This window comes from Acanthochromis polyacanthus, chromosome 23, assembly GCF_021347895.1.
Source record: "Acanthochromis polyacanthus isolate Apoly-LR-REF ecotype Palm Island chromosome 23, KAUST_Apoly_ChrSc, whole genome shotgun sequence".
NCBI classification, from domain to species: Eukaryota; Metazoa; Chordata; class Actinopteri; family Pomacentridae; genus Acanthochromis; species Acanthochromis polyacanthus.
In genome coordinates, this window is record NC_067135.1 from 4,154,199 (window position 1) to 4,181,292 (window position 27,094).

Consider the following 27,094-nt stretch of genomic DNA (forward strand, 5'->3'; position numbering starts at 1 on the left):
ATTCACCATTTTTACTATTTATTTGAACTGACTGCTCAGATTTGTCTCCTATATCTTGTTTGGTTGCCTGTGTTGCATGTTTAACTACATATAAATTATTATAAATCTAACAGAAAGTGAAAGAGCATTTTCAGGAGTTTCAAACACAACAACAACAGAGTCGACTGTATTACCGTCCTGCTGTTTTTACGCTCCCCGTCACCCTCGCTGCCTGTGTCACCGAAAGGGTAGGCTAATTTCTAGGAGGGACAGCTGTGCCTGTTGACATTTAATAGGAGATCAGAGAAGCTTCCGTAAGCGTTCAGGAGAAAGCAGGTTCCCCACCAGCACCAAGTGAGACGTCAAACTGCTGAAGCGGTTAAGAAGAGCTCTTTCCTCCTACTTTGGGGAAAAGATCCTTTTATTCACGCAGAGAGGAAGAAATGACTCCCCAGAGAGGCGGCGCAATGACATTTCTGAGCTGTTTACTAAATAAAAGATGGCTGTAGATGGAATCTGGTTAAATAAAATAAGATATCGAGCCCATGAGTAGTCTCTGTGTTGCCAAATGTCAGGTTTTAATCCTTGTGTCGTCCTGTGGGTCAAATTGACCCGTTTTAAAGTTTGAAAATGTGGGGAAAATATAGATTTTCACAGTGAAACTTTTTTCTGATGTCCACATTTTCAACATTTTTGGGAAGTCTTGGAACATTTCCCGAAAATGTGGAAGTTTTCACAGAGACAACTACAGATATCTGGCACTGAACCCTGTCAGAATAGTACAAAAGGGGCTAAACTGTGAGTGATTGCTGTTTTTTTAATTCTTCTGTAATAGGAAACTGATTACTAGGCCTGTCCTGATTCCATTTTTTGGGCTCTGGAGCTTCAGCAGTAACCAACAGCCCATAATGGAAGCTTGGAGGGTGAGTAAAATGTCTAGTGGGTGGTTAAGAATGCTGATGGCAGCGATGTGCGAGTATACAACTCTTGACAAGTTTCTATGAGACTGGACTGAGCTTCATTTTAAACATTTGGAGCAGCTGGAACTCCTTCTTTCAACTGTAGACAAAAGCAGCTATTAGATAAGTTATTGGATAAGTTCATTACACTGACCATGCACTTTTATTCTTTTTAACTGTTTTAACTTATCCTTTTATGTGATTTTTATTACATGTATCTTGCACTGATGGAGATGCTCTAAATCTCATTGTACTTGTGTATAGTGACAATAAATGGCATTCTATTCTATTAACTAGCATGGTCTCGTTTTAAGGACTACTCTTGGCATATCCTTTCAAACTGCATATTTGGCACGCTGCCTTTTATTTCCTCGTCATTCCTCGGTTTCAAGTGTTTCCAGCCCAGCTGAAGTCTTTGCATTTTACCTTCTCTTGAACTGCAGAGGTGAACAGAGCAGTTGGAGAGTGTAAAAATAGCACGTGGATATCCGATTTCCAGAATTGAAAGCCACAACAAACAAATATCCAAATGTACATGCAGGTCCAGCTCTACTGACTACAAACGGGCCATTTTAATTGGCATATACGCAACTAGTTCACTTAGACATGTCCTTATTTTTGAAAGAAAATACGTTTTTTTCAATGAAGATAACATTAAATGAATCATAAATCCAGTCCAGACATTGTTAATGTGGTAAATGACTATTCTAGCTGTAACGTTTTAATGGAATATCTCCATAGGGGTACAGAGGAACATTTCCAGCAACCATCACTCCTGTGTTCTAATGCTACATTGTGTTTGCTAATGGTGTTGAAAGGCTCATTGATGATTAGAAAACCCTTGTGCAGTTTTGTTAGCACATGGATAAAAGTGGGAGTTTTCATGGCAAACATGGAATTGTCTGGATTGTCTAAACTTTTGAGCGGTAGTGTAGGTCAACTTTAACTAATTTAGAACAACGCTGACTCATTTTGGAGCAATTTTAACAAATTTAGAGCAACTTTAACTCATTATAGAGCAACTTTAACTCATTCTGAAACAACTTTAACTCATTATAGAGCAACTTTAACTCATTTAGGAGCAACTTTAACGCATTTTAGAACAACTTTAATTCGTTTTGGAGCAACTTTAACTCCTTTTGGAGCAATTTTGACTCATTTACAGAAACTTTAACTCATTTAGAGCAACTTTTAACTCATTTTACAACAACTTTAATTCATGTACACTGCTGTTCAAAAGAAAAAAGGCTAACTGATGATTAGAAAACCCTTGTGCTATTATATTAGCACATGAATAAAAGCGTAAGCGACCCCAAACTTTTGACTGGTAGTGTACCAACTTCATATTAACCAGCAGTCCAACATTGATGAGGTCTAAGTCTGAAGTTTTACAGTATGAACAACATTAAAACATGTACATACGTCTAGGGGAGAACACTCTTAGTTGGACCACAAAGTGACTGAGGAAGTGAACTCTTGGGTAAAATTTGCCCATCACATTAGTACCAAGGCAAATGTCAAACTTAACCAACCCTTCAACCAAGAATAACCACAAATATTTAATACTCAAGATGTAATATTTGTCTTGAAAGCTGCCTTCATCCGATTTTGGTTTCGGAAAGAGAAAGCGACTGAAAGGAGACGGATAGTCGGACACATTCAGAACTCACATCTGGAAACCTTTAGGGCCAGATCTCTCCAATTTCCTCCACTGAGGTTTCCTGCATTAAAAAGGCAGCTAAATACGAAGCCAGCTAACTAACTAACAGCTCGGTCCTGCCCAGCTGACACTGCCGTGTTACTCCACCGCTCACACTCACACACATAAAGCAAACAAGCACCATTATGTCACCGCTCCCCGATCAATCCAGATGATTAGGTTATACCGGCGTGTTGATAGCATCATTCATTCTGTGTGAGAGAATCGATCGTGGGCGTTCAACATTGTTTGTGCTCTCGTGATAAAGAAAAACAAGAAAAATCAGCTCATTTATGTCAGGGTCCCTTATTTAGGATGGCTAGGAAAGTACTACCCAACACATAACAAGAGTATTTTTTCTTCAAAAGTACATCCATCGGTGTAATAAACCATTCAGATTTTTTTGCAAACACTGTACGCACGCTAACTATCATCATTCACAGTCACACTTACTTTATGAATGATAATAATAGCCATATTACACATATTAGGAAACTTCTGCAGGCTTGATTTCATGTACAGACTATGAAATCACAAAACAAACACATCAAGGTTAGGGCTTTGTTTGACATGACGACAGGGTACACACTCTGAAAGTTGATTTAAAGTGGGATGTGGCCCATGTAAATATTCCCATTTAGCAATATTCGCACGGAAACATTACAACACTCATCAGCTGGGAATTCTGTCCCGCCAAATCCCATTGGAAAACTTCACGTTTTTATAATAATCGTGGCCAAACTCGCATAAATACACAATAGAACCAAGATTTTAGTACTCATCTGAGATCACACATCTGTCATGGTATTTTCGGCTCACGTAAATCACCAAGTTGTAGTTTATTTTAAAATAAAAAAATGAACTTTTTAGCAGGGATATGCAGCAGGAGCTACCGCCCACCACAGCTTGTGGGAATATGGGCAAATAGTATGATGGAGGGGTTTAGATCAGAAAAGCAGCTCCGTAAGTGTTTTATTTGCCGAATGCCTAGATGATTACACTATTATAGCGATATCAATTAACGAATTTCAATAGTTAGGGTTAGTTTTAATACGATTTCGACGTTCGCTCAGAAACTGTCAGCTAGCTTCAACTTTCTGATTCCTGAACGCAGCTTTTAAAGCTCAAAAGCCAATTTTGGAAAAGACTCGAGTGAGCTTTGGGTTTAAATATGATAAAATAATGTAAAACAGATGTAGGAAAAGAGAGGCGGCGGCTGACAAAAGGTGTGCCTGTGACCACCGACGCACGGGACCAGTCCTGTTCACTCCAGCGCCGGGCTACGCTAGCAAGTAAAGGGGGCCTTTTTCCCCCGTCAGCTGCCGTCGAAATTAAACCGAAATAACTACTGCGGGGGGTAAAACCGCGCACGGAAAAAGCAATGTGAATAAAAATACAAGTGCGAACTCACCCTCTAAAAGCCTGGAAATGAGCGAGTCGACGTCCAACTCCCCCTCCGCCATTTCTGAAACGAACAGCTCTGCCCGCCGCAGTCTGTAGCAGGCAGGGCAGGCACCGCCTCAGCGTACACAAACGCACCGCCAACCTCCTCCCATTCACGGCCTCCCGATTAGGACTATTACGCCGCGTTCATCGAACCTCGGAAATTTTACATTCTCGCGGAGAGAGAGGAAGAAGGGAACATTTTTAGTTTTGAGGCGTGGAAATTATGGAGCAGTGAGAGTGCCAAATTACAAAAATAAATCCAGAAAAGAATAAGCAAATAAAAGCGGAAATATAGAGATGAATTAATAAAAGGAAAAATAAATAATGTCGCAAAGGTTAGGGTTAGGTTTAAATGTCGCTTTAAAAGCAAAGGAAAAGCACAATTCTTCAGATTATTTTAAAAATAATTTTATTTATTTATGTTTATATTTCTACTTTTATTAACCTTGTCTTTTATGAATTATTTTTTGATTAATATTTCTTTATATTGCCCCATTATTTTTTTAAAATTTTATTCATAAGCACATTTCTTAATATTTTTTAAAATCATTTTATTTACCTTTATCTTCATACTTCTACTTTTATTAGCCTTCATGGATTTATTTTTTGATTAATATTACTTTATATCGCCACATTATATTTGTTTTTGTTTAATATATAAGCAAATTTCTTATTTTCTTTTTACTATTTTATTTATTTGTCTTTAGATTTCTACTTTTATTAGCCTTTTTAAATAATGGATTAATTTTTAAATTAATATTGCTTTAAACTGCCACATTATTTATTTTTTATTTTATTTATAGGCACATTTCTTCTTATTTTTTTCTTCTTTTATTTGGCTTTATATTTATATTTTTTATTAGCCTTTTCTTTTATGGATTGATTTTTTTGATAAATATTGTTTCATATTTTCCATTAATTTCTAAGCCCATTTAGTAACCTTACAATATCGCAATGTAAAAAAAGACATATCATCAGCAATAATTTAAGAATAGAACTGCAAGCAAAAACACTTTAATATTCTCTTAAATAACGGGAATATGATGCTTATATATTACTCATCCCTCGATCACATTTTGCTACATCCACCACCATTTAAAAACGCTTTACAACCACTTAAATTATACGAAGAGGAGCCCCACTATCATGATCAGAATCAATGGGTGCAGGGAAAAAAAAAGGATTAAAACATTTCCCACCTCCCTAAATTGCGTTTTCTCAACTGCTGTGTGTGATTTCCAACAGCACCTGAAGGCATCACTGTAATCAGGCCTTTGGCAACAGGTTACTGTCAACCTTTATTATAATTTAAAGAATAAATAAATGAATAAAACAACATAGGATTTTAATTATTTTTTAATGTAGTCGGATGGCAAATTTTGCCACAATCTATTCTTGTTTTTTTTTTTTACATTTCTGGACACTTGCATGGTCATTTTTCTAGATGTTTTTGCATTAAATTGCCAAACAACAACAACAAAACCAAACAAAACAACAAATTTGCAATGAGGAAATCGATGGAACGCATTTATTGAGACCCAGCTTAGTTTTTTCCAAGAAGAGAAGCACAGTAGAGTTGATTTATTCCCCTACAGCGCCACCTTCTGGTCAGAAAACATAGAGAGGCTTCTGATACACTGCTTTCTTTTTCATTGCTTGCTGATTAAAAGTAAATATATTAACAGCAAGATTCACTTGATTTGAGCTGAGAAATGACAATAAAGGAGGAATAATAGCTAAAAATGCATTAGAGTGTTATTAGTAGTGAGTTAAATGTAAAAAAAAATGGAACTTTGATTTCTGCGTGGGAGATAAGAAGAATGGAAACTCTAAATGTAGGTCACTGTGTGAAGAGTTATTCAGAACAGTCCTGAGAACTTCAGCAGGACGTTTTAGTTTAATGAGTGTGTTTACAGCAGATTTGTAGCGGACGACCACATGGATCCAATCTGAAACTTTCTTCCAGGTTGTGACTAAAGCCACAAGTTATGTTGTTGCCTCACCCACTCACAGCTTATTTTTCTGCTGCTTTCAAGTGCGTCATCTGGGTATTTCCGCACTGTTTTGAGTGGGTGGTGGCAAAATGCACTGCAGAGGAGACGAGGGGAGAGTAGAGAGAGGCAAAAGGGTGCAGCTGCGTAAAGCTAGACAGCAGACGATACCGGAAGTACGCACAGGTTCTCTTCAAAATAATAGCATACAGTTTCATATGGGCAAACATTTGTTTTGTACAAAAATAACATAAATTAATAATAACAATAATAATCATCATACGCAATAGCTATTAAAAGTAATCAAAATAGTCAATAGTACATGAAAATGTACAGACATATACATAATTTATAAAATGATTGTTCTGCAGATTACTCTTTGTTTTGTACAAAAATAGCATCACTAAATGATCATTATTAATACTATTAGTAGTAGTAGTAGTATTATCATAACTATTATATTATTACTATTATGTACTGTTGACTACTTGTATTACTGATAATAGTTATTGTTTTGCTCGTTTTATTTGTGCATGTGTGTGTTTTGTTTGATTTTAGACATTTTTTATTGTTATTAACTGATTAACTAATGCCACCTGTTGGTTTTGTCCATGTGTCTATGTGTTTTACTGATGCTGCATGGATTTCCAGGGGCTGAGATGCTGATTGTGTTTATATATTGTACTTGGGAGGCTCTTGAGTAAATTTATTGTTAAAAGTTATTGTGTTGTATGCAGTTAAATGTTAAAAGTTATTATTTTATTCATTCCAATTGTCACTGAAGGCCTGTTAGATCAATTTATAGTGAAGTTGACCTGTAAAAAATATACACGTGAGCAAGTTTTGTTTGTTTTATTTGAGTGTATGTATGAGTTTTGTTTTATTCTATATTTATCTTTCATTGTTATTAGCCAATTAACTAATGCCACCTGTTAATTGTGCCCATTTGTGCGTGTTTTCACTGATGCTGCATGGATTTCTAGGGGCTGAGATGCTGATTGTGTTTATATATTGTACTTTGGAGGCTATTGAGTAAATTATTGTTAAAAGTTATTGTGTTATATACAGTTATGTGTTAAAAGCTATTACTTTTAGTACTTTTTTCATTACAATTGCCACTGAAAGCCTATTTAGAGACTTAATTAAATCTTTTTTTATTTAATTTTAGAAAAATACACGTCCAAACTACATGTATATTCATATTTATGTTTTATTTACAATATTTTTAAATAAATTTGTAAACAGAGACGTGAGCTACTCTGAGTGTTGCACAGTCGCGCTCTGGTACTAGCAAAGTCGCCATTTTGTATTTTAGAGCCTCGCATATTTCGCAAAAAGCAAACAAAAACTCACAACGCGTTGTTCCCCAAATAACTCTTGTATTTGCGCTCTGTCCTTACCGGAAAAGCTGTGACTGCCTGTCCCTGCGGCTTTACTCTCTCTCTGTAGGTGGAGCGAAGGAGGCGAAAGAACGGTTCTGTCAAGAAGTTTTCAGACTGTCCTCTCTGTCGTGTTTGCACCGATTTTCTTAGCTTAGCGTAAAAATAACACACGAACTAAAGACTAAACAGAGGGGAAGAAGAGTGAGCCGGACTCGGACGCCACCATGGAGGGTAAGAGTTTTTTTTTTTTTTTTTAAATTGAATTTCCTCGGTGTTAGCAAAGACTCTGGAGGTGAAACGGTTCGGGGAGTTGTTTTGCGCACAGGGGAAAGCCCCGCTATCGCTGCGCTAACAGGAGGAGTCTGTTCCCGGTCGGTAAGCTAAGCTACACAAAGAATGACGACTCCGTTTAGGGATTTTTATTACATACCTGTGTAACAACCGTTTGAAATGTGTTGTCAAGCCACTCCAGGTATTTCCTGTGTGTTGGTGGCACCTGACGAACTCTGTCGCCCTGCCAAACAGGCCTGTTGGATCAGTCCGCCGCATGGATTTCCCTCACGCTACTCCGCTCGGAAATCTCGCAGTTTAACGCTTTTCTGCCCATTTCATTAAATCTACTTCATGAATGACACTGTAAGAAGTGTCACTGTCATGCTCATTTAGTCTCTTTCAATTCGGCTTAGATATAACGTCCAGATAGCGCTAGTTTCAAATAATAATTTCTATTTTTTGTCATCGGTCCACGCTGCTGGCAACCGCCCACCTCAGTTCAAACACGCCAGAATTATTAGCTATGCGGGCCGTAGTTTAACACACATTGTAGTAACTTAGCAGGATGTATATATGCGGATGTGTAGATTGTCTGGTGAACATTTAGAACCCGCTATGCTTTCATTTCACACCACATTAACTTTTGCATGCAAGCTAAAAATTATTAAATAGCGAGATTTTGTAGTGGAGCCTTGTGCGCTCTTAAAGATCCCTTAAGCGTGATTTATTATTTTAATGTGGATGTCAGCTAATATTACTGAAGGATGCCCAAGCAGCCTTGCCTTAGTCAAGTCAAATGGAGTGAAAGTGAGTCACACAATAGTGTCAAGAGCTTCAGCTGTGTTTTGAAATTAGTACATTCACTTATTTATGAATGTGTGGGCATAAGGCAGACATTTACTTTCACTTTCACAACATCTAAACTCAATCAGAAGCCAAATGTGTCTTTCAAATAGTACAAAGTGTGCAATTAGTGGTCTTTATTTAGTTATTAATTAATAATGATCTGGTGACTGGAGGGCTTTTCTCTTCATTTACCTTTTCATTTCTCACTGACTGTGCAATATCTTAATCACATGGAGAATTTGTGTCCCTTGCTTATATTTGAGGCTGGAAAGCAGGCATGTTACAGCTTGGAAAGCATCCTGCTCACGCCTTCCAGTAGAACAATTCCTGGTAGGCGATGGGTGGAGCTTTGGCCACCTGATCTTCACTTTCTTGTTTTTTCCCAAGCACCTGAAACCAGAGCGCCGCCTGCTCCCCGCTTGCAACAAGACGGGTAACCCGACACCGATATTACACCCTGCCTTTCATTGTTTGCCTCATTTCTGCACTTCTTCTTCTTTTCTGGAGCTTGGCAGCCACTTTGTGACCAGCAATCATATTCAGCCGGGAAGCCCTCGTCTCTCAGCGTCCTTCGACCTCTTTGGACGCTGTGCTGTCTAGTAGATTTCCACCCCGGTCACACCACAAATGACAAACTCTTACAAAACCACAAATATGTGCTGAGGCTGTTTTTTTTTGTTTTTTTTTAATTTTTTTGTCATCTGCTCTGCTACTGTGTGCTGTGTCATGTAATGTGGACGGAAAACCAGTGTTTGCTGTGAGATTGTGACGAACAAGTGGTTGAAATTTCTTCTATTTTCCCCCTATAGGTGTGTATGGATGGGGCATGGCTCCAATCAACCCAGGTAAACAAAAGTTTCCTGTAAATGACTCGTGTCATGCCAAAATCTGAACTAATGCCAACTGCAGAGATTGCATAAGCAAACATTTCTGCACTGTGTGTACTGATGATCAATGGCCGGCTGTTTAGGCACACTGATAGAAGCATATATTTGCAAAACACAGCCCCACTGTAGTCTCCATATTCCCTCTTTTCCATGTGCCCATCAGTCCAAACAGCAAGCCCCTTCATAGAGATCATCGAGCAGCCGAAACAGAGGGGAATGAGGTTTCGGTATAAGTGTGAGGGACGTTCAGCCGGCAGCATCCCCGGAGAGAAGAGCAACGACACCACTAAAACCCACCCGGCCATCAAGGTGAGTTGGACGCATTGATTTCAAATCGAACCGCCAAATAATGCAATTAGCAGCTGACAAAGGCACCGTTTAGAACAGATGTCCTCCTGCAACATTTGAAGTGTTCTGTCAATAGTTTAACAAATTAATCCTGCCTTCAATGATATCTCACGTGGTAATAAATCACATGTTTTAAATCAATTACACAGTTAATACCAAGCTGAAGCTGGACTTTTTTTCTCCCTTTTTTGTGAACTTGCGCTACAAATATAACGTTTACGAGCCCAATAACAGCATTTGTGTTCTCAGCTTGCACGTGCACTTTAGAGCAGCTCAGAGCTGAACTAGAACTATCTATTTTCCTGGTGTTATTGTTTTATTGGTGTTGCATGACAGTGCAAAATATCAGGTAGTGATACAGGCGCATAAAGTACACAAAAAATATAAGAAGAATAATTTAAAGTGAAAAAAAGTTTGTAATTATTTCACACCATGACGAGAAGGGCACTTGGAAAGCAAACAAAGGAAGTAGTAGATGATAATAACAGCAACATAAATAATCTATAATGGTGTCTAAGACAGGTACTTAGTTATGGTTATGTGGGACACACATGGCAGAAAAGGACTGCGCATACTTGAGCTAAATTCAGCCAAAATGCATCAAGATGCACAAATATTAGTATGCGAATGTGCTGAAGTTACTTGCTAATTTAAAAGTCTGTTTTTGGAAAAGTCTTTTGTCTAAGTGTCAATAATGACAAGCATCTACAAAGGAACACAACATTTAGTCACAAGAATCTGGAACTAAACAATATACTGTTTCACTTTATAATAAAAATGATAAACAAAGGACAAAACAAGACAAAAAAAACGACCAAACGAGACAAAAAATTACATAAACGGCATGAACCAAAGCAAAAAAGAGACAAAAAATTGGACAAAAATGTTACAAAACACCAAAAAAAGAAGAAAGCAAAACACAAAAAGACAAAAAGAGAAGACAATGAAACAATAAAAACGAGACATAAAACGACAAAAATGACAAAAAATGAGACAAACGACATGAAACGATTACAAAAAGAGACGAAAAATTTTGACTAAAAAGTTACGCAGCGCCAAAAAAATTGACAAAACCCTCCACAAAACGACAAAAACAATGCACAAAACAACGAAGAAAGCAAAAAACAACACAAAATATTTCAAAAGTGACATGAAAACAGCGAGCAATCTAGTATTTTACTTTATGATCAAAACAACTTGCCATGATCTAGAAGTCATTTTAAATTTACAGTTTGCAGTGATATCTTCTCTGTAATTTTTACACTTTACAAAGTCGTCCAGCGGGCCGGAGCGGACCCTCTGGGGGGCCGCTTTTGACCTGCGAACCGCATGTTTGACACCCCTGGTTTAACCTGTTTGAGTTGCGGAGGAGATCACGTGGATGTTTGCACTTTCTTATCAGCGAAACGGGACTCATTCCTTCGACAGGTGCACAACTACAACGGCCCGCTGCGCGTTCGCATCTCGCTGGTGACGAAGAACGCGCCGCACAAGCCTCACCCCCACGAACTGGTCGGGAAAGACTGCCGGCACGGATACTACGAGGCCGACCTGCTGGAGAGACGAATACACAGGTAGGGGGTGCCTCCAATGTGACTCACTCTTTCAAGAAACCCGAGGAAGTGATGCACTCGCACGGCTCCACGTCAACACACGGCGCCACTCGTCAGCGACTGACCTAGATAAGTCGTGGGACGTGACGTGTGCGCCGTCGCTGTGGTGAAGCTACCTGTCGGCTTTATCTTTAGCGTGGAGATGAGTGAAACATTAACAGAGCGTATAGTGGCGAGCTGAGACTTTGCTGCCTTTCAGCAGTTTAAAAGTAAAGGTTTTATAGTGTGGATTAAAACAGATTATGACTGACAAGATGCGTTTAGGTGTGTAATGTTTGTTAAATTACTCATCCGGTCTATCCGGCCAGACAGAGCTGTGCTTATCTTTTTATCACAAAAGTGACAAACATTCAAACGAACAAACAGCCTGTACTCCAGAGTGCAGTTTCTATTAGTCATTTGTGGGGGTTTTTTACATGGAAAGATGCTAATTCTGATAACTGGTGCAGTTTTTTTTAAGCTATGCAGTTACAACACATTAGTTTATCACCACTTGCAGACAGACAGGAGGCTAAATGACTGAAGATACGAATTACATGCAAAATATTTATCATTTTTAACCTTCTTGTGGTGTTGCTTCTGTCATATTTTTACTCACTCTCATTTTTCAGTGCAACATGAACGAATGAATGGTTTATTTTGGTTGCAATGCTGCAGTAAAGTAGGTTAATTTTGTGCATGATTATACATGCTTGCAGTAAACATTCTTCTTTTTTTCCTCACAAAAAAGAAAAGGGAAAAATTTAACAAGCTCTGGAACCGAAAAAGGAATAGTAAATAAACCAGAATGTTAGTAGTAAAAGAAATAAAAGGGAAAAAAAACAAGATTTACTCTAAATTATTCTTCTTACGTCAGTCGTTTTACATTGTATTCCTTAATTATTTTACCTTTCAGTGTTTTTTTGAAGCTCAGCAGAGATCTACACAAGTCCATCCCATAATATAACTCCAATATATGAAAGTTCTCACTCTTTCAAACACAAAATGACAAAAAGCAAGACGTGAAACGACAAAAGTGAGAAACAAAATGACAAAATTGAGACAAATGGCATGAAACAATAACAAAAAGAGACAAAAAAATTAGACAAAATAGTTACAAAGCGACAAAAAAATGGACAAACGACAAAAACGAGACAAAGAATTGCGTTAACGACACGAAACACGACAAAATAGAGGCAAAAAATAGGCAAGAAAGTTAATAAACAACAAAAAAATAGACAAAAACCTGCACAAAACGACAAAAACAGTAACACAACAGCCTTCTTAAATTATAGTTTTATTCTCTTAATTTAAAAAAATGCTGAATACAAGTGGGAAGACTTTTATTCTTCACTCGAAATAGTATTTGAAATGTTTTTAAGTATACAATATCTAAAAAGAAATCATAAATCATTCTGGGCAAAACATACTGTAGATATTTTAGTATTTACAATTTGTTTAAATGCAGTAGAGTTTTCAGAATTTTGGTCACTAACGGCTTTACAGTTGCATCAAGTACGACAGAATTATTTCTCTTTTCACAAATCTGGTTAGAGCATTTTAATAACACAATTTAAAGCTGAGATTTGGCTGCACATCTCCCACGATTAGTGCAGCGGTAGTAGGAAAGCTTGGAAAGTTGATCTCGTTTTGGCGTTTGGAGGGTTAAACAAGGCAAATGATTACATCATCACTCCGTCTTATGTTCTTACCGGTGGCTCTGTGTGTGCTTTTCAAACAAAACAAACAATAAAACACTGAACAAGCACGGCAGCTGGACACCAGGGACATCTGTCAGCTCTAAATTGTATTTACGATCAGTCAGGCTGGTTATTACACTGCATAATTAATATCTAAGAATAACACAAGACACAGAGAGGCGGGTTTTCAGTACAGCCAGTAAAAAAAAAAAAAAAGAAAAAAAGCAGGCGTTCACTGTAGCAAGTAGACAAAGGATACTCAGGAATTTGCAGAATTAGCTTTTGGCAAATCCTCGAGGGAGCCGTGAGGAAGTTGTAACACAACGTCTGCTGGTTTGTCAACAGAAATGCTGAAAGGGTTGAAAGAATAAGTGCAGTAAATGTCCAAACAAAGACTGATTCAATCTATGATAATTTAAGGTATTGAAGTGGCAGTTAACCGTGTTATATTTGCTGGCATACGTGAAGTCTTAACAGCATCCAGTTGGTTTTTGATGCCTCTCCTCTCCTAAATTGTCCTCTCAGCGGCCCACGGCGACTTTTTATAGGAGCAGAAATTGAAGATTAAAACTGCGGCTAATGGAGCAAATCGTTCACGCGCCATCTGGATTTGTTGTTTCCCATCAATTCTGACTTCTGCACTGTATGTTTGCTTTCAGTTTCCAGAACCTGGGCATTCAGTGCGTGAAGAAGAAGGATGTGAACGAGGCCATCACTTGCAGACTGCAGACTAATAACAATCCCTTCAACAGTGAGTATTCACGGTTCCAGATGAGCGCTCGACACAAAGCCGCTTTCTGTGCCGTCGCCCTTTTACTGTGAAATGCGTCGCTGTGTGAGAAGCGATTGTCCCGTTCTGATGTGAAGACTGTTATTTAGCTGGAGTGGAAGGGATTTGTGTGACTGATAAACAGCGATACTTTAACCCTCATGTTGTCCTGTAGGTCAAAGTTGACCCATTTTAAAGTTTGAAAATGTGGGAAAAATATATATATTGTCATAGCGAAACTTCTAATGTCCACATTTTCGACATTTTGGGAAATTTTGGGATAAAGAAATGTAAAAAAAAAAAGTTTCTTTAAGAACATTCACCAAAAATCAACCAAAATCCAGGCGATTTTTTGTGAACGTTCTTAAAGAAAATAATTGGAGTTTTACTGATATATATGTAATCACTTTAGATATTTTTAGGATTTTTTTGGGGAATATTTTTACTATTTTTTTGAAAATATTTACAAGAATTTTCTCGCCAAATTTGGGGTATTTTTTTTTTAACTAAAACTTTTCCGGGAATCTTTTAAGCAATTTTCTTCCTGAAGGTTTTGCAAATTTTCCGAAATTTTTTTGGAATTTTTTTGCTGAATTTTTGGATTTTTTTCAGACAAGGAAACGATATTTTTTGCTGTCCCAGTTTAAAAATGGTAGTGAGTGTCTCTGTGGTTTAACAGCGGAACAGTAAGTGGAAACAGTTGCTTATTCTAATCATAGTAATGGAAATATTCTTGTCGTTTGTTCTATTTACCCTTCACTGATACTGAAATGCAGCACCTACGTTCAACAGGATGCAGTGTTTTGATAGCCTGCTATGTCGCCTGACTGTGAACTCCACCCTTTTCCTTCTGTGTCTTGGCTTCAGTCCCCGACCCGAAGGTGTGGGAGGAAGAGTTTGACCTGAATTCAGTCCGGCTTTGCTTCCAGGCCTCCATCACTCTGCCTACGGGGGAGCTGTTTCCTCTGGAGCCCGTGGTATCGCAGCCCATTTATGACAACAGTAAGTAAACGTACAGCCGGTGTTGATACTGTCAGGTAAGGAAAACAAACAAGACAATATATTACAAAAACGAGAAACACAATGACAAAAAAAATGAGACAAAATGACATGAAACAAAACAAAAAATTAGACAAAAAGGTTACAAAAAGACAAAAAAAGATGTCCAACGTCCAAACGAGACAAGAAATGAGACAAAAATGCCAAACGCGAGAAGCACAACAAGAAAAAAGTAGACAAACATAAGTGAGACAAAACAAAACACAAAATGACACAAGCAACACACAAAACAATGAATAAAGCAAAACACAAATTGACAAAATAAGTTGAAAAGCGAGGCAAAAAGGAAAAGCAAAATGAGAAACAAAGCGACAAAAACACGAGACAAACGACAAAAGTCAGACAAGAAACAACGAAAACAAGACAAAACGCTGCAGAAACGAGAAACAAAACGACAGAAAATGAGACAAAATGACACGAAGCAAAACAAAAAAATTTGATGAAAAAGTTACAAAATGACAAAAAAAATGTTCAAATAAGACAAAAAATGACAAAAGAACAATCTAGTGTTTTACTTTACGATCAAAACAACCTGTCGAAGTCTAGAAATTATTTTAAATTTATGGTTTTACAAATGTACAATCTGCAGCTGATGTCTTCTCTGTCATTTTTACACTTCTGTGTCGCCACACAATCATAAAGTTCACACTAAAACCAAACCTGCAACCTTTCCGTTCTCTCAGATGCTCCTGGTTCCTCTTTGCATGTTAACTTTTCTTTTCAGTCTGAAGGTATTTACAAGAATTAGACTTCGATATTTTCACTCTTAAGTGAGCATCAAAACATTTTAAAGTGTTCTGTATGTTCTTGTTGGAGTTGGAATGTGTTAAATGTGGAATGTTTTGCTTGATATTTACAATTTTCAGCCGTGTAGACTGAAATGCATTTACACTGGCTCGAAAATGTCAGGGTGAATAAAATGTTTTGTGTCAGTTTCGCTTTCGAATTAATCACAGGCTGGCTTTCAAAATGAGAAGTGACAATATCACTGTAAAATACTGCAGAATATTAAGAAAGAAATGACTTCTTTAGCCGTCCAGGGCGTGTCGTGGTGACTCGTCAGCTGCAGCATTCACACCACATCGTTGTGTTCGTTTGTTCATAAGTGCTTCCTCTGTTTTTTTCAGGGGCCCCAAACACAGCCGAGTTGAAGATCTGCAGAGTCAACCGCAACTCTGGAAGCTGCAAAGGAGGGGATGAAATCTTTCTGCTGTGTGACAAAGTGCAAAAAGGTACAGTATGGCTATCTGAAAGAACAACACAAGGCATGACTCTGAACCTCTACTTTCACACTGAGCGACCCATAAATAGACATGAAAACTGACGAAGCAAGCCTTACTATGCATCCGCAGCGGAAAGAGACGACACCTTCACGCCAAAAACAGCTCGAGGGGGAGTGTTACACTGACAGCACACTGGCTCTTTTTCAGTATGTAGGCTTGAAATCGAAACTTGTGTCTCAGAATGACTACATTTAGTGACTACCTGGAGGTTTGTAGACGGACAGCAGAGTTCTAAGCTTTTTGCAAAATTGCAGCTTGAAAGCTTCTTGCCGACACACATACAGTATTTTAATAAACACGCCAAAACATGCAAAACAGTAAGACCTCTTAAAGGTGCAGTCACATTTTTAACTTCCACAAATAAAATAGTGTCATTCCAAAGCACCCAATCGCTTTGGTTGCTATCATATAGAGCAGGGGTGTCAAGATCCGTTCCTGGAGGGCCACTATCCTGCATGTTTTAGATGTTTCCCTCTTCCAACACACCTGATTCAAATGATCAGGCTCGTTACCAGGCTTCTGCTGAGCTTGATGATAAGCTTATCATTTGAATCAGGTGTGTTGGAAGAGGGAAACATCTAAAACATGCAGGATAGTGGCCCTCCAGGAGCTGAGTTTGACACCCCTGATATAGAGTATCCACAGCAGTGTTGTTTGCAAGTGTCAGTCTACAGGCTGACACAGCTGCTTATCTAGTACAAGGAGTCCTCGTTTTATGACGTCCTCGATTTACGGCGTTACGTCGAAACTGGTTACATGGAACTAGTTGGCGAGCGGAGCAGATGAATACATGTCACGCAGCGCTATAAGGCGGCTTTCTTTACCTTCGTCGGTTGTACTCCACCTTGGATTGTGCTTCATTCACTAACTTTTATCCCTTCATTATGGCTCCCAAGCATAAGTCAGATTCTTCTGATGGCGTCTCCATGGAAGTGGAATTAGTTATAATAAAACGCTTGGAACAGGGCGAAAAACTGACCAACATCGATCAAGTTGTAAAAACGGTGCAACATGTTGTAGCGACCCTCTGTGATGAATGAGTGAGACTTTATCTGGTTCTCTGGTGGTTTATTGAACCTTCACACAGACTGCTGTGGGTCGTAACCAACACCAGAGTAACTACAAAAAAACCTAGCTCTAGAATTAGCCGCCGTTCTCATCTCTCTCTACCGCTGACTGTCAGCCAATCAGAGGTGAGCTAACTAAGCATGGCACGTTCACTGACATTAGGTAAATCTGGACCTCAGCAACAATATCAGTCCGTTACAGTATTCTGTTAAATTCTTGTAAAATGACTCATACGTGCATGAAAGTCGCTGGTATTCATGACTTTTCTGAAGAACTGATCGATATCATGATGCACGTAATGACTTTGTTCTGACTTACAAAAACTCATTTCGCAGGAATGCAACTCCTACGTGCGTCCAGGGCCCTCTATAAACCCATATTAATGTTAATATTGTGATAGTTCAGGGATGTAATCTGGTATAAACATCAATACTCAGAGACAAGCCCATTCTAGTCGTTGGTTAAACCCCTGTAAGCTGATTTCATTATGGAATTATGCTTGTAATAATCCCATCCTGCCTTGAAACCTCTTAGATGCAAGTCTACACTGTTGCTTCCTTAAGAATGTGCAGATCTATGAAGTCTCTCCGCACTCACAACAGATCGAGAACGCAGAAGTTTTTCAGCCGTGCACGCAAGAAAAATACTGATACGGATACCCTGCAAGTAGACAGGATTGTTTCCTTTGGTTTGTTGAGTATAGAACTCTGGCTTTCTAAATCAGTCGTTGGTATTCTGCATTTTAAGGCTGAAAGTGCTTATTTCACAATAATGTGTCCGTCTAATTTATATATATGTGATCTTACCTTGGGGATGTCTGTCACATGCTGCTGTTTAGAAACTGTTGAGCTCTTGTGCAAGCAGGATGTGACTGATGGTCGACGTGGTGTTTGTCCTGCACCTTTTCCTCTGTGATTGGCTAAATAAAGTGACCATGAGGAGCGCAAAGTAGAACGTCATTAGCTGTGGAAGAGTGCTTAGTCACTCTGCTGCAGTTTTAGTAAAGTCTAAATACAGTGCTCGCATTGCAGACAGTTGGAAAAAAAAGTTAGCTTCAGCAAAAAAAGCCCCTTGGTGGACACACACACCCAACCGTGGACACTTTACTGCTCCAGCTGAACTTCATCAGGTTTGCTAACGTTGGAAAAGGGCTTTCTGACAGGTGTGATTTTAGAGAAATGTAATTTATTCTTTCTCACTTTGCATTAAAAACTCCTCACTGTTGTATTTGCTAGACTAGTCAGTGCCCCACATCAATACACTTTGTAACTGCTCTAATCAACAGTGGCTCTTTAGAAAATGAGTTCAAGTGTTTTAGCCTCTTTCAGTGAAATGTTTTGATGTTTTCCTGCACTCACTGACGTAATTTCCAGCTGCAACAGGGAGCCGTTTCCAGTAAGCAAATCTCTGAGCTATCCGAGTGAGCACTAAAAATGATAGAAAGGCTAAATTAGCAACTCGCTGTTGAACAGTTTAGAGCACAAATTCATGCTAATGCTGGCTGCTGGATTTGTGCAAAGGCGGCTCTTTCAGGTGATAACATCAATGCCGTGTCTTCAGCTTCATCCTCTGACCCAAAAACACAATTTTACTGCAGTATGGTTTCAAAAAACACGCCGTTGTTGCACACGTGAAGTTTCATTTTCTGCACAGAAGCGGCCACGTATCTCACAGCGACTTTTTAGCACGAAGCAAAACCTTTCTTCCTCTAATCACCTGCCCACTTCTCATTTTTCCGGCGATAATGGTTTCATTACGCCGATAACTGTTTACCTCCAACTTAAAAACAGCTCAAGAATTTTCCTCAGAAAAGCGACATCAAAGCCAGTCTTCAAAGTTTTCTCCGGCATGACATGAATTTCACATCAGAACAGTTTCCTGCGTGGGTTGCTGTGCCGATATCAAGTCTGGCTTATTAAACTGTCAGCTTTCCTGCTCCCTGTGAACTCAGTTTTTCCTCTTCTCCTCTGTTTGAATTCTCTGCACGGCCTTTTACTAATTAACACTCGGTTGAAAGAAGGAAAAAAAGAAGCATAAATATGTGTATCACTATCAAAGATCAGGCTTTTGTTGAACTGAGGTCTTTTTCCCTCCCGTTTGATCCAGTGTGTGCCGTAAACCATGCGCTTTGTGTTTTGGATGTGGGCGCTGCGGGACGCTCCCCTGAGTACTGAACGGTTCAGCTTAAGCCGGATACACATTACATCATCGTGGAAAAAAGCCTGAGAATCCTGAATCTTGGACTATTTTTTCCCCACTCTCGGTCCCGATATCTCCAGGAGACCGCCATGTCGCGTCACATTTTCACTTTGAACATTACGCCCTTTAGCTTAAAGTTAAATGTCTGAAGCCAGTTGCGAGTGCCGTAAGTTGTTGCCAGACTTTGTCGTCGCAGCAAATGTGACACAACTCTCCGTAGGGTCTTTCAAGCCTGAAAGCTGCACTGGAAAAAAATGCCCCTCTCAAAACAAGACAAAAAAAACTTATTTCAAGCAACTTTTACCTTGAAATAAATGAAAAAAAATCTGCCAATAGAACAAGTGAAAAATGTCTTGGTAAGATTTCTTGAAATAAGATCTGATATTTAGAGTATTGAGATCTTAAAATTAGCTGGGAAAACTTATTTTAAGCTTTATTTTAGCAAGATTGTCAAGCTTAGGGGTCTTCAGGGTACCCGCGGACCCTTAAAAAGTATTAAAAAGTCTTAAATTCGTGTGTCTAAAATTAAGGCATTAAAATGTCTTAAATTCATTAGAAATTCCTTAAATACAGTAGTCAGTGGTCTTAAATTGTCGGGTCTGTTTTTTTTACTCAGGGGGACTTTGAGTAACGTAAAAGTTGCGCCGGAAGTGTAATTTCAGTCGCGCGCAGACTCCTTTTTTCCTTTCTTCTTCGCATCACCGGTCAGTCAGGATGGGTAAGTGCAAGTTTAAGCAGTGTTGGCTGGAGGACAGTCCGTTTCAAAGCTGGTTGAAACCCGTTGCCAATCTCGAGGAGGCCAGGTGCATTCTTTGCAAGAAGGATTTCAAACTCGGTACCATGGGAATTAAAGCGGTCGAATCGCACATGCAGGGCGCTAAGCATAAAATGGCGACAGAGAGCCAAAAACAAACGCCGGGCATCTCTCATTTTTGTGTGGGTCCAGCGCCCCAGCTACACACCCGCTACTGCTACCGGTGCTGCTACCGCCGGTGCTAGCAGCACTGACCTGACGGTTATCTTTGGTGGGACAGCAACACTCAAATCCGAGGTGTTATGGATCTTGAACACTGTGGTGAAACATCAATCCTACACCTCAAATGAGGGGATTGGCGATCTTTTTCGTGTGATGTTTCATTGAGGTTCTAATACAGCGGGATCCCTAACCATCGCTTGTATTTATAGGATTTTTAAAAAAATATTTCAGTCTTAAATTTCATTCAAGACGGCATTAAAAAGGTCTTAAAAAGTCTTAAATTTGACTTGCTGAAACCTGCAGATACCCTGGTCTTAACCCTTCTGTTGTCTTCATTTACGGCACCTGAAAATATTATTGCGTTGTCTGGAAAAAAAGTCCAAAATATTCAGCAAAAAATTCCAGAAATTTATTTTAAAAAATTGCAAAATCTTCAGGAAGAAAATTCCTTAAAAGTTTGCCTAAAAAGTTTGATTTATAAACAAAATCCCCAAATTTGGCAAGAAATAAAAATTTTAAAAATAAATAAAAAAATCTAAAAATTGTAAGTATTTTCAAAAAAATGAATAAAAACCTTCCAAAAAAAATCCTAAAAATATCTATATGTCAGTAAAAGTTCTAATATTTTCTTTAAGAACATTCGGGGAAAAAAATCAATCAAAATCCAGCGAATTTCGCTGGATTTTGGTTGATTTTTTTCCCCTGAATGTTCTTAAAGGAACATTTTTTTAAATATTTCTTTTTTCCACCACAAAATGTTCAGAAATTTCCCCCAAAATTTTGAAATTGTGGAAGTTTTCACTGTGAAAATATTTTTTTCCCCACATTTTTAAACTTTAAAACGGGTCAATTTGACTTGCAGAACTACATAAGTTTTAAAATGTTTTGACTTAACAAGATATGCATTGTCTTAAAACAAGTCCTTCCATCTTGCTGAAATGTCTCTTGTTAAGTGAATTTATCTTAAATTGAGTGGGATGAGACATTTTGACTAGAAACAATATAAATAAACTTGGTAAGATTTTGAGTTTTTGCAGTGTGAGGAGAAAATGCCTCTGTGCGGCTGCTGCTTGATGCCAGTTTTTTCTTTTGAAGTTCGGAGTCCGTTCTCAGTGTCAATATTTCCGTTCACCTGCAGAGGACATCGAGGTGCGATTCTTCCAGGACTCCTGGGAGGGGAAGGGCACTTTCTCCCAAGCCGACGTCCACAGGCAGGTGGCCATTGTGTTCCGGACGCCTCCCTACCGCGACACTAACCTCAGCGAGCCCATAAGAGTCAAAATGCAGCTCCGGCGGCCCTCGGACCGAGAGGTCAGCGAGCCGATGGATTTCCAGTACCTGCCAGCCGACCCAGGTAAGAACCGCTGCTCCTGTGTTTCCGCCGACTCTCGCCTGAGATGAATTTGTTGATCAACTCTACAAACGTCCCCTACAGATGAATACAGGCTGAGCGAGAAGAGAAAGCGCACGGGAGACATGTTCCAGAAGCTCGGGCCCATGTTATCAAGTGGTATGTTGATGAAATGTTTTCATAATATCATAGAATAGTTAAGTTGTTGTAGTTACGCCATCCTGTAAGCACTCCTGTTTCATTTCAGTGTCCATCCCACAAGACAGACGGCACATAAGCCCGGCGAGGAGGATACCCCCAGCCAAGCTTTCAGCAATGAACGCCCAAGCTAGTGAGCCTGTTTTATTTGTTTGTGTCACATGTTGTGAATCTTTAAAACCACCGCTGAGATTGGGAACGGTCCTAATTTCCCTCTTGATTAGAAAGGTATGTAAATTTAGATAGAACGCACTCAGAAAACGGTCAAATTAAAATACAAAAGGTCCTCGGTTTACGACGTCCTCGACTTATGGCGTTTCGTCGTTACGTCAGAACTGGTGGAAGAGTTGGTGAGCAGAGCGGACGAATACGTCGTCACGCTGCGATATAAGGCGGTTGTACTCCACCTTGGATTATGCTACGTTCGCTAACTTTTTTCCCTTCATTATGGCTCCCAAGCATAAATCAGACTCTTCTGATGGCAAAGAAAATGGTGATGGTAAAAGCTGCAGCTGTCCAACTGGTTAAACTCATGCTTGCAAAATAAACCTCTACTGAAGGTAGCAACGTTTATTTTCTTAGCTAATTGCACACATCCCTTATTCTTCCAGACTGAATATCTGCGGTCGATTTTGGTGGAGACACCAGCCAACAAAGCATTTCATTGCACTGAGGACTTGTTTATCACTGCTTATGACAGTAAAGCCTTTGAATCCTTTGATTTTCTGATATTTCCAAGTATGGGTCAGACAAAAAAGGCCATTTGAAGATGTCATTTTCAATTCTGGGAAACTGTGATGGAAATTTTCTGACATTTAAGAGACCAAAGAGTTCATGAATAAGCAGAACGAATGATTGTCTTACTTGGGTGCTATACAGCGTGTCCATCAAGTCTCCTTACAGTTTTAAGAATTTATTACAAAGGCAGTTGATAAGAGATCTTAACCAGATTTGTACGAAGCACATCAAGCCCTGTTCGCTGTAGCATGGCCTCATCAATGGTGGCATCAGAAATCTTTTGCTTCCAGCCAGTAATGTCCCGTGTCTTTGTTCGATGCATGGTATCTTTAACATAACCCCACAGAAAGAAGTCCAAGGGAGTGATATCTGGTGAACGTGGTGGCCAAGGAATCGGTCCATTCCTTCCAATCCACCAATCTGAGGAGTAGCCATTTTTCAAGGTTTCATGTAACAGTACCTCTTTGACCAACAGGATACCTGAAACACACAATTTCAATGTGATTACAAACTTTAATAAACACTGATTACAATAAAACAAATCTGGTTAAGATATCTTTTCAACTGCCTTTGTAGTAAATTCTTAAAATTGTAAGGAGACTTTATGGACACCCTGCATAATCAAGGTCCCTCGATAACCCAATGATTGAACCTGTGTTGCAACAAAAAAGCGACCTTAAACTGATCACTTTTAGTTGTAATTTGTGTACAAAGTTTACTGCAAGGCTTTTCACTAGTGGAACTCAACTTGTTTGTTTGTGTTTCTAGCAGCTGTAGCGCCCCCTGGTGCCAGCGGGGCAAAACCCCAGCCCTCCTACTCGTACAACCAGCCAGGCCAGCTCTTCTCTGTGCAGCCCAAGCCTGAGACCTCCTCTTCTATCTCTGCTGCAACCACCAGCCAAACATGGAAGATCATGGAGAGTCTGAACCTGGGCTCCCAGCCCAAAGCCACTCCAGTGCCCAACTTTACGATGAGCCCAGCAGCAGTGGCTCCGTCCTCCTCCTCTACCACAGCCCCCTCTGCCAACCAGGACTACTCCACAGTCAACCTGTCAGACCTTCATGACTTCTTCCCCATCTCCTCCGGCATCGCCCAGGAGCCGGCAGCCTCCCAAGGAAACGCCACCTCCTCCCAGACGAGCAGCTCCTTCGCCCTCCAGGGCTCTCAGTTCCGGGTGGAAGCCCCGCTTGTGGACGAGGACATCCCAGAGTTCCCCAGCTTTTCCGAAGCCCAGGTCCCAGGCACCCTGGAGAGCCTGAACATGGACGACTTTGAGGACCTCCTGAACCCCCGCCTCATGAGCGAGGCCGGGAACGGCACCACTATGCTGGCTCAGATTTCAAGCCAACCCTCTGCCCCTCCCAGCTCCTCTGCTGCCGCCCAGAGCAGCGCCGCCTCCCAGAACACTTCTGACCCGGCAGGGAACCCGGGCGGCCCCTGGATCAATTACCCCAACAGCATCGTCCACCTGCTCCAGAACGAGGGCATGATCGGCATCCCCCCGGGAACAACAACCACCAGCCCCCCGTTCTCGACGAGTTCGACGAGCTCATGTCTGCCGACGAGGACCGTCTTATTTCCATTTTGAACAGCGGAAACCCAGTTGGTTTTGTGTCTGGACACCCAACTTAAGGGCTTTTTTTAAAGACATGTTTATTTTTATAAAGACCACTTATATTTACTCCTTTAGCCTCCTTTGTTGTTAATAGAGACACAAAAGGACGTTGACATGAAGAGCTGGAGGAGACAGAATGTAGCAGCACAGCTCGCAAAAGCAGAGGCTTTTTCTGTGGATTTGTTAAAACACAGGGCATGGGGCGGGGTACGTAATCACATCCCATCGATTAATCCCATGTTTAACATCAGCCAGTGATGGTGGAAGATGATCCACCGGCAAATGTTTGTTTTAAAAAGACAATCAGACCAGAGCGGCGTACAACAAAGCGAGATGAACGGGTTAGCGAGGTAAGGCGAGGCTGCTCTGGAGGAGGTTATGTTCACAATTTGGGATTTAAATCAGCTATATCCTCTCTCCCTGTTGGACCTTTGGGCAAAAATGCTAGACTGGAGTTTGTTTTACACAGCTGGCATAACAGCAAACGCAGCTCACATTACAAAACCGCAAAGTCGGTTGACTTTCGGCGCAGAAAAGATCAGAAACATTTTTTTCACTGTTTATCCTTCGTTATAGGACGACATTGGACCTAAACGCACTTCTGGAATATCATGTTTAACCCTTTAATACCCAAGGGGTATAAAGGCAGCTTGGTTTTTTAAATTTGGGCTATAAAAGAGTCAGAAATCATACTATAAGTGATCGCTTTTACTCATTTTTTTCCCCCCAGAACAACCCCAAGCTTTCAATATCTGACATGCGAGTTTAGATGGATAGTTTAAAGTGGAAAACAACAAAAAACTGACTTGGATTTTTCAGGATTTTACTAAACTAGGAACTGGAGTTGAACATGTACAAAATATCAGACGACAAAAATGTAAAATATATAAAATGCTATAATGAATATTTACAAACAATGTAATTTTATAATAATTTTCTTGACAAATGTATTTTTTTATTACAAAACTTTTAAGGGAAACTTTTAAGGAGTTATTGGAATTTTCTTCCTGAAGGTTTTGCAAATTTCCAGATATTTGTGGAATTTTTTGCTGAATTTTTTTTTTTTTTCAGACAAAGAAAAACATTTTTTTGGTGCGTGTAAATGAGGACAACAGGAGGGTTCAAGGGTTAAATGTGTGAGGTTTAGAGTTCTAATGTGCAGCTGGTTTGTTAGAAAAAACTCTTCAAACATGGTCCACAAATTTCTATATTCGTCGTAGCTCTCCATTATAACCCTCCTGTTGTTCTCATTTACGGACACCAAAAAATATTGTTTCTTTCTCTGAAAAAAATCCAAAAATTCAGCAAAGAAAATAAAAATCCCCAAATTGATAAAAATGTGAAAAATCTTCAGGAAGAAAATTCCATAAATTCCTTAAAAGTTTCCCTTAAAAGTTTTTCTCAATTAAAAATTAAAAAAATTGGCAAGATATAAAAATTTAAAAAATTAAAATTGTAAATATTTTTTAAAAATTAATAAAAATCTTCCAAAAAAATCCTAAAAATATTGAATATCTAAAGTGAATTTTGGTTGATTGTTTCTGAATGTTCTTAAAAAAGCATTTATATTTTTAGCATTTCTTTTTTTGCACCAAAAAATGTTCAAAAATGTTGAAACGTTGAAGCTTTCACTGAGAAAATTTTATTTTTCCCCCACATTTTCAAACTTTAAAACGGGTCAATTTGACCCACAGGATGACACGAGGGTTAACAAACCGTTCCTCTTGACTGAAATAAGCTGGTCCATTTAGATTTAAAAAAAACAAACAAACACCCGGTTAGTTCAGACAATGGACAAACAGCGGCGAAAGTTTGGTTCGTGTCTATGTTGATCTCGCCTCGTTTTACGCCCCTCGGATGCACTGGCGAAGGCGTCCGTTGGTTTTGATGGTAGCTGTGGTCGCAGAAATATTCACATTTGGTCTGCATTTTTACTCTAAACAAAGGGTTTTTTTTAATTTCTCAGAAAGAATGTAATCAGATTGAGAGGTAAGTCTATGCAAATTACACTCACGGATGTTCCTTTGGATTCTATCAAATGTTTTTAATTGTTTTCTGAAGGTTGGCAGTGACTGTCAGAAGAACCAAATGAAGGTCTACGTGTAGATAACTGTCAAAACAGGTGACGTTATTAATAAGTACGTGTTTTTTTATTGTCTGGCATTATCCTGCGGTTTAACTCGACTGTCAGACATGTAGGTCAACTCGTTAGACCCTGTAGTAAAAGATGCTTTATTGAGATGTAATTATGCCATTTTGGTTTTTTAAATGTGTGATGTAAGCAGATTATAATTATGCAATTTTCACTGTAATGAATGACTAACGCTGTCCACATTCAAAACACTTTTTCTTGGCAATAAAAACTAAAATGTGTAAAGGTGGTTTTCAAAAGGAGATTTATTCCGTTTCTCGTTTTTGTTTCCCTTGTTAGTTGTCTATTTTTTGTAATTTTGTTTCTCATTTTGTTGTCTCACCTTTGTAATATTTTGTCTCGTTTTTGTCCATTTCTTTGTCACTTAGTAACTTTTTTGTCACTTGTTTTGTCTCATTTTTCATTTTGTCATATTTTTTTCGCTTAGTAACTTTCTTATAAAACTTTATCTCTTGTCTTCTTTCATGTTGCTTGTCTCATTTTGTTTCTCCTTTCTGCGTCTCATTTTCTCAACTTTTTTGTCTTGTTTTTGTCTGACTTTTGTTTTGCTATCATGCAATTTCCACCGTAATGAGTGACTAAC

At 39.2% G+C, this 27,094-nt stretch overlaps 2 protein-coding genes across 2 annotated transcripts in view; one reads left to right on the plus strand and one right to left on the minus strand.

The window, feature by feature from the left end:
• LOC110962016 (serine/threonine-protein phosphatase PP1-beta catalytic subunit) overlaps positions 1 to 4,192 on the minus strand; it is a 30,169-nt gene extending 25,977 nt beyond the window's left edge. The window contains exon 1 of the mRNA XM_022209858.2: positions 4,049 to 4,192. Coding sequence (XP_022065550.1) covers positions 4,049 to 4,100 — 52 coding nt within the window. The 5' untranslated portion in view covers positions 4,101 to 4,192. The remainder of the gene's footprint in view (positions 1 to 4,048) is intronic.
• Positions 4,193 to 7,399: 3,207 nt separating this feature from the next.
• Positions 7,400 to 26,736, plus strand: rela (v-rel avian reticuloendotheliosis viral oncogene homolog A). Its single transcript, XM_022209856.2, is given in 12 exon segments — positions 7,400 to 7,687; positions 9,385 to 9,420; positions 9,626 to 9,771; positions 11,239 to 11,384; positions 13,762 to 13,853; positions 14,739 to 14,873; positions 16,058 to 16,162; positions 21,595 to 21,810; positions 21,892 to 21,966; positions 22,055 to 22,138; positions 23,512 to 24,240; positions 24,243 to 26,736. Coding segments are annotated over 12 exon segments (1,905 nt in total). The 5' UTR covers positions 7,400 to 7,680; the 3' UTR covers positions 24,377 to 26,736.
• The last annotated feature ends 358 nt before the right edge of the window (positions 26,737 to 27,094 follow it).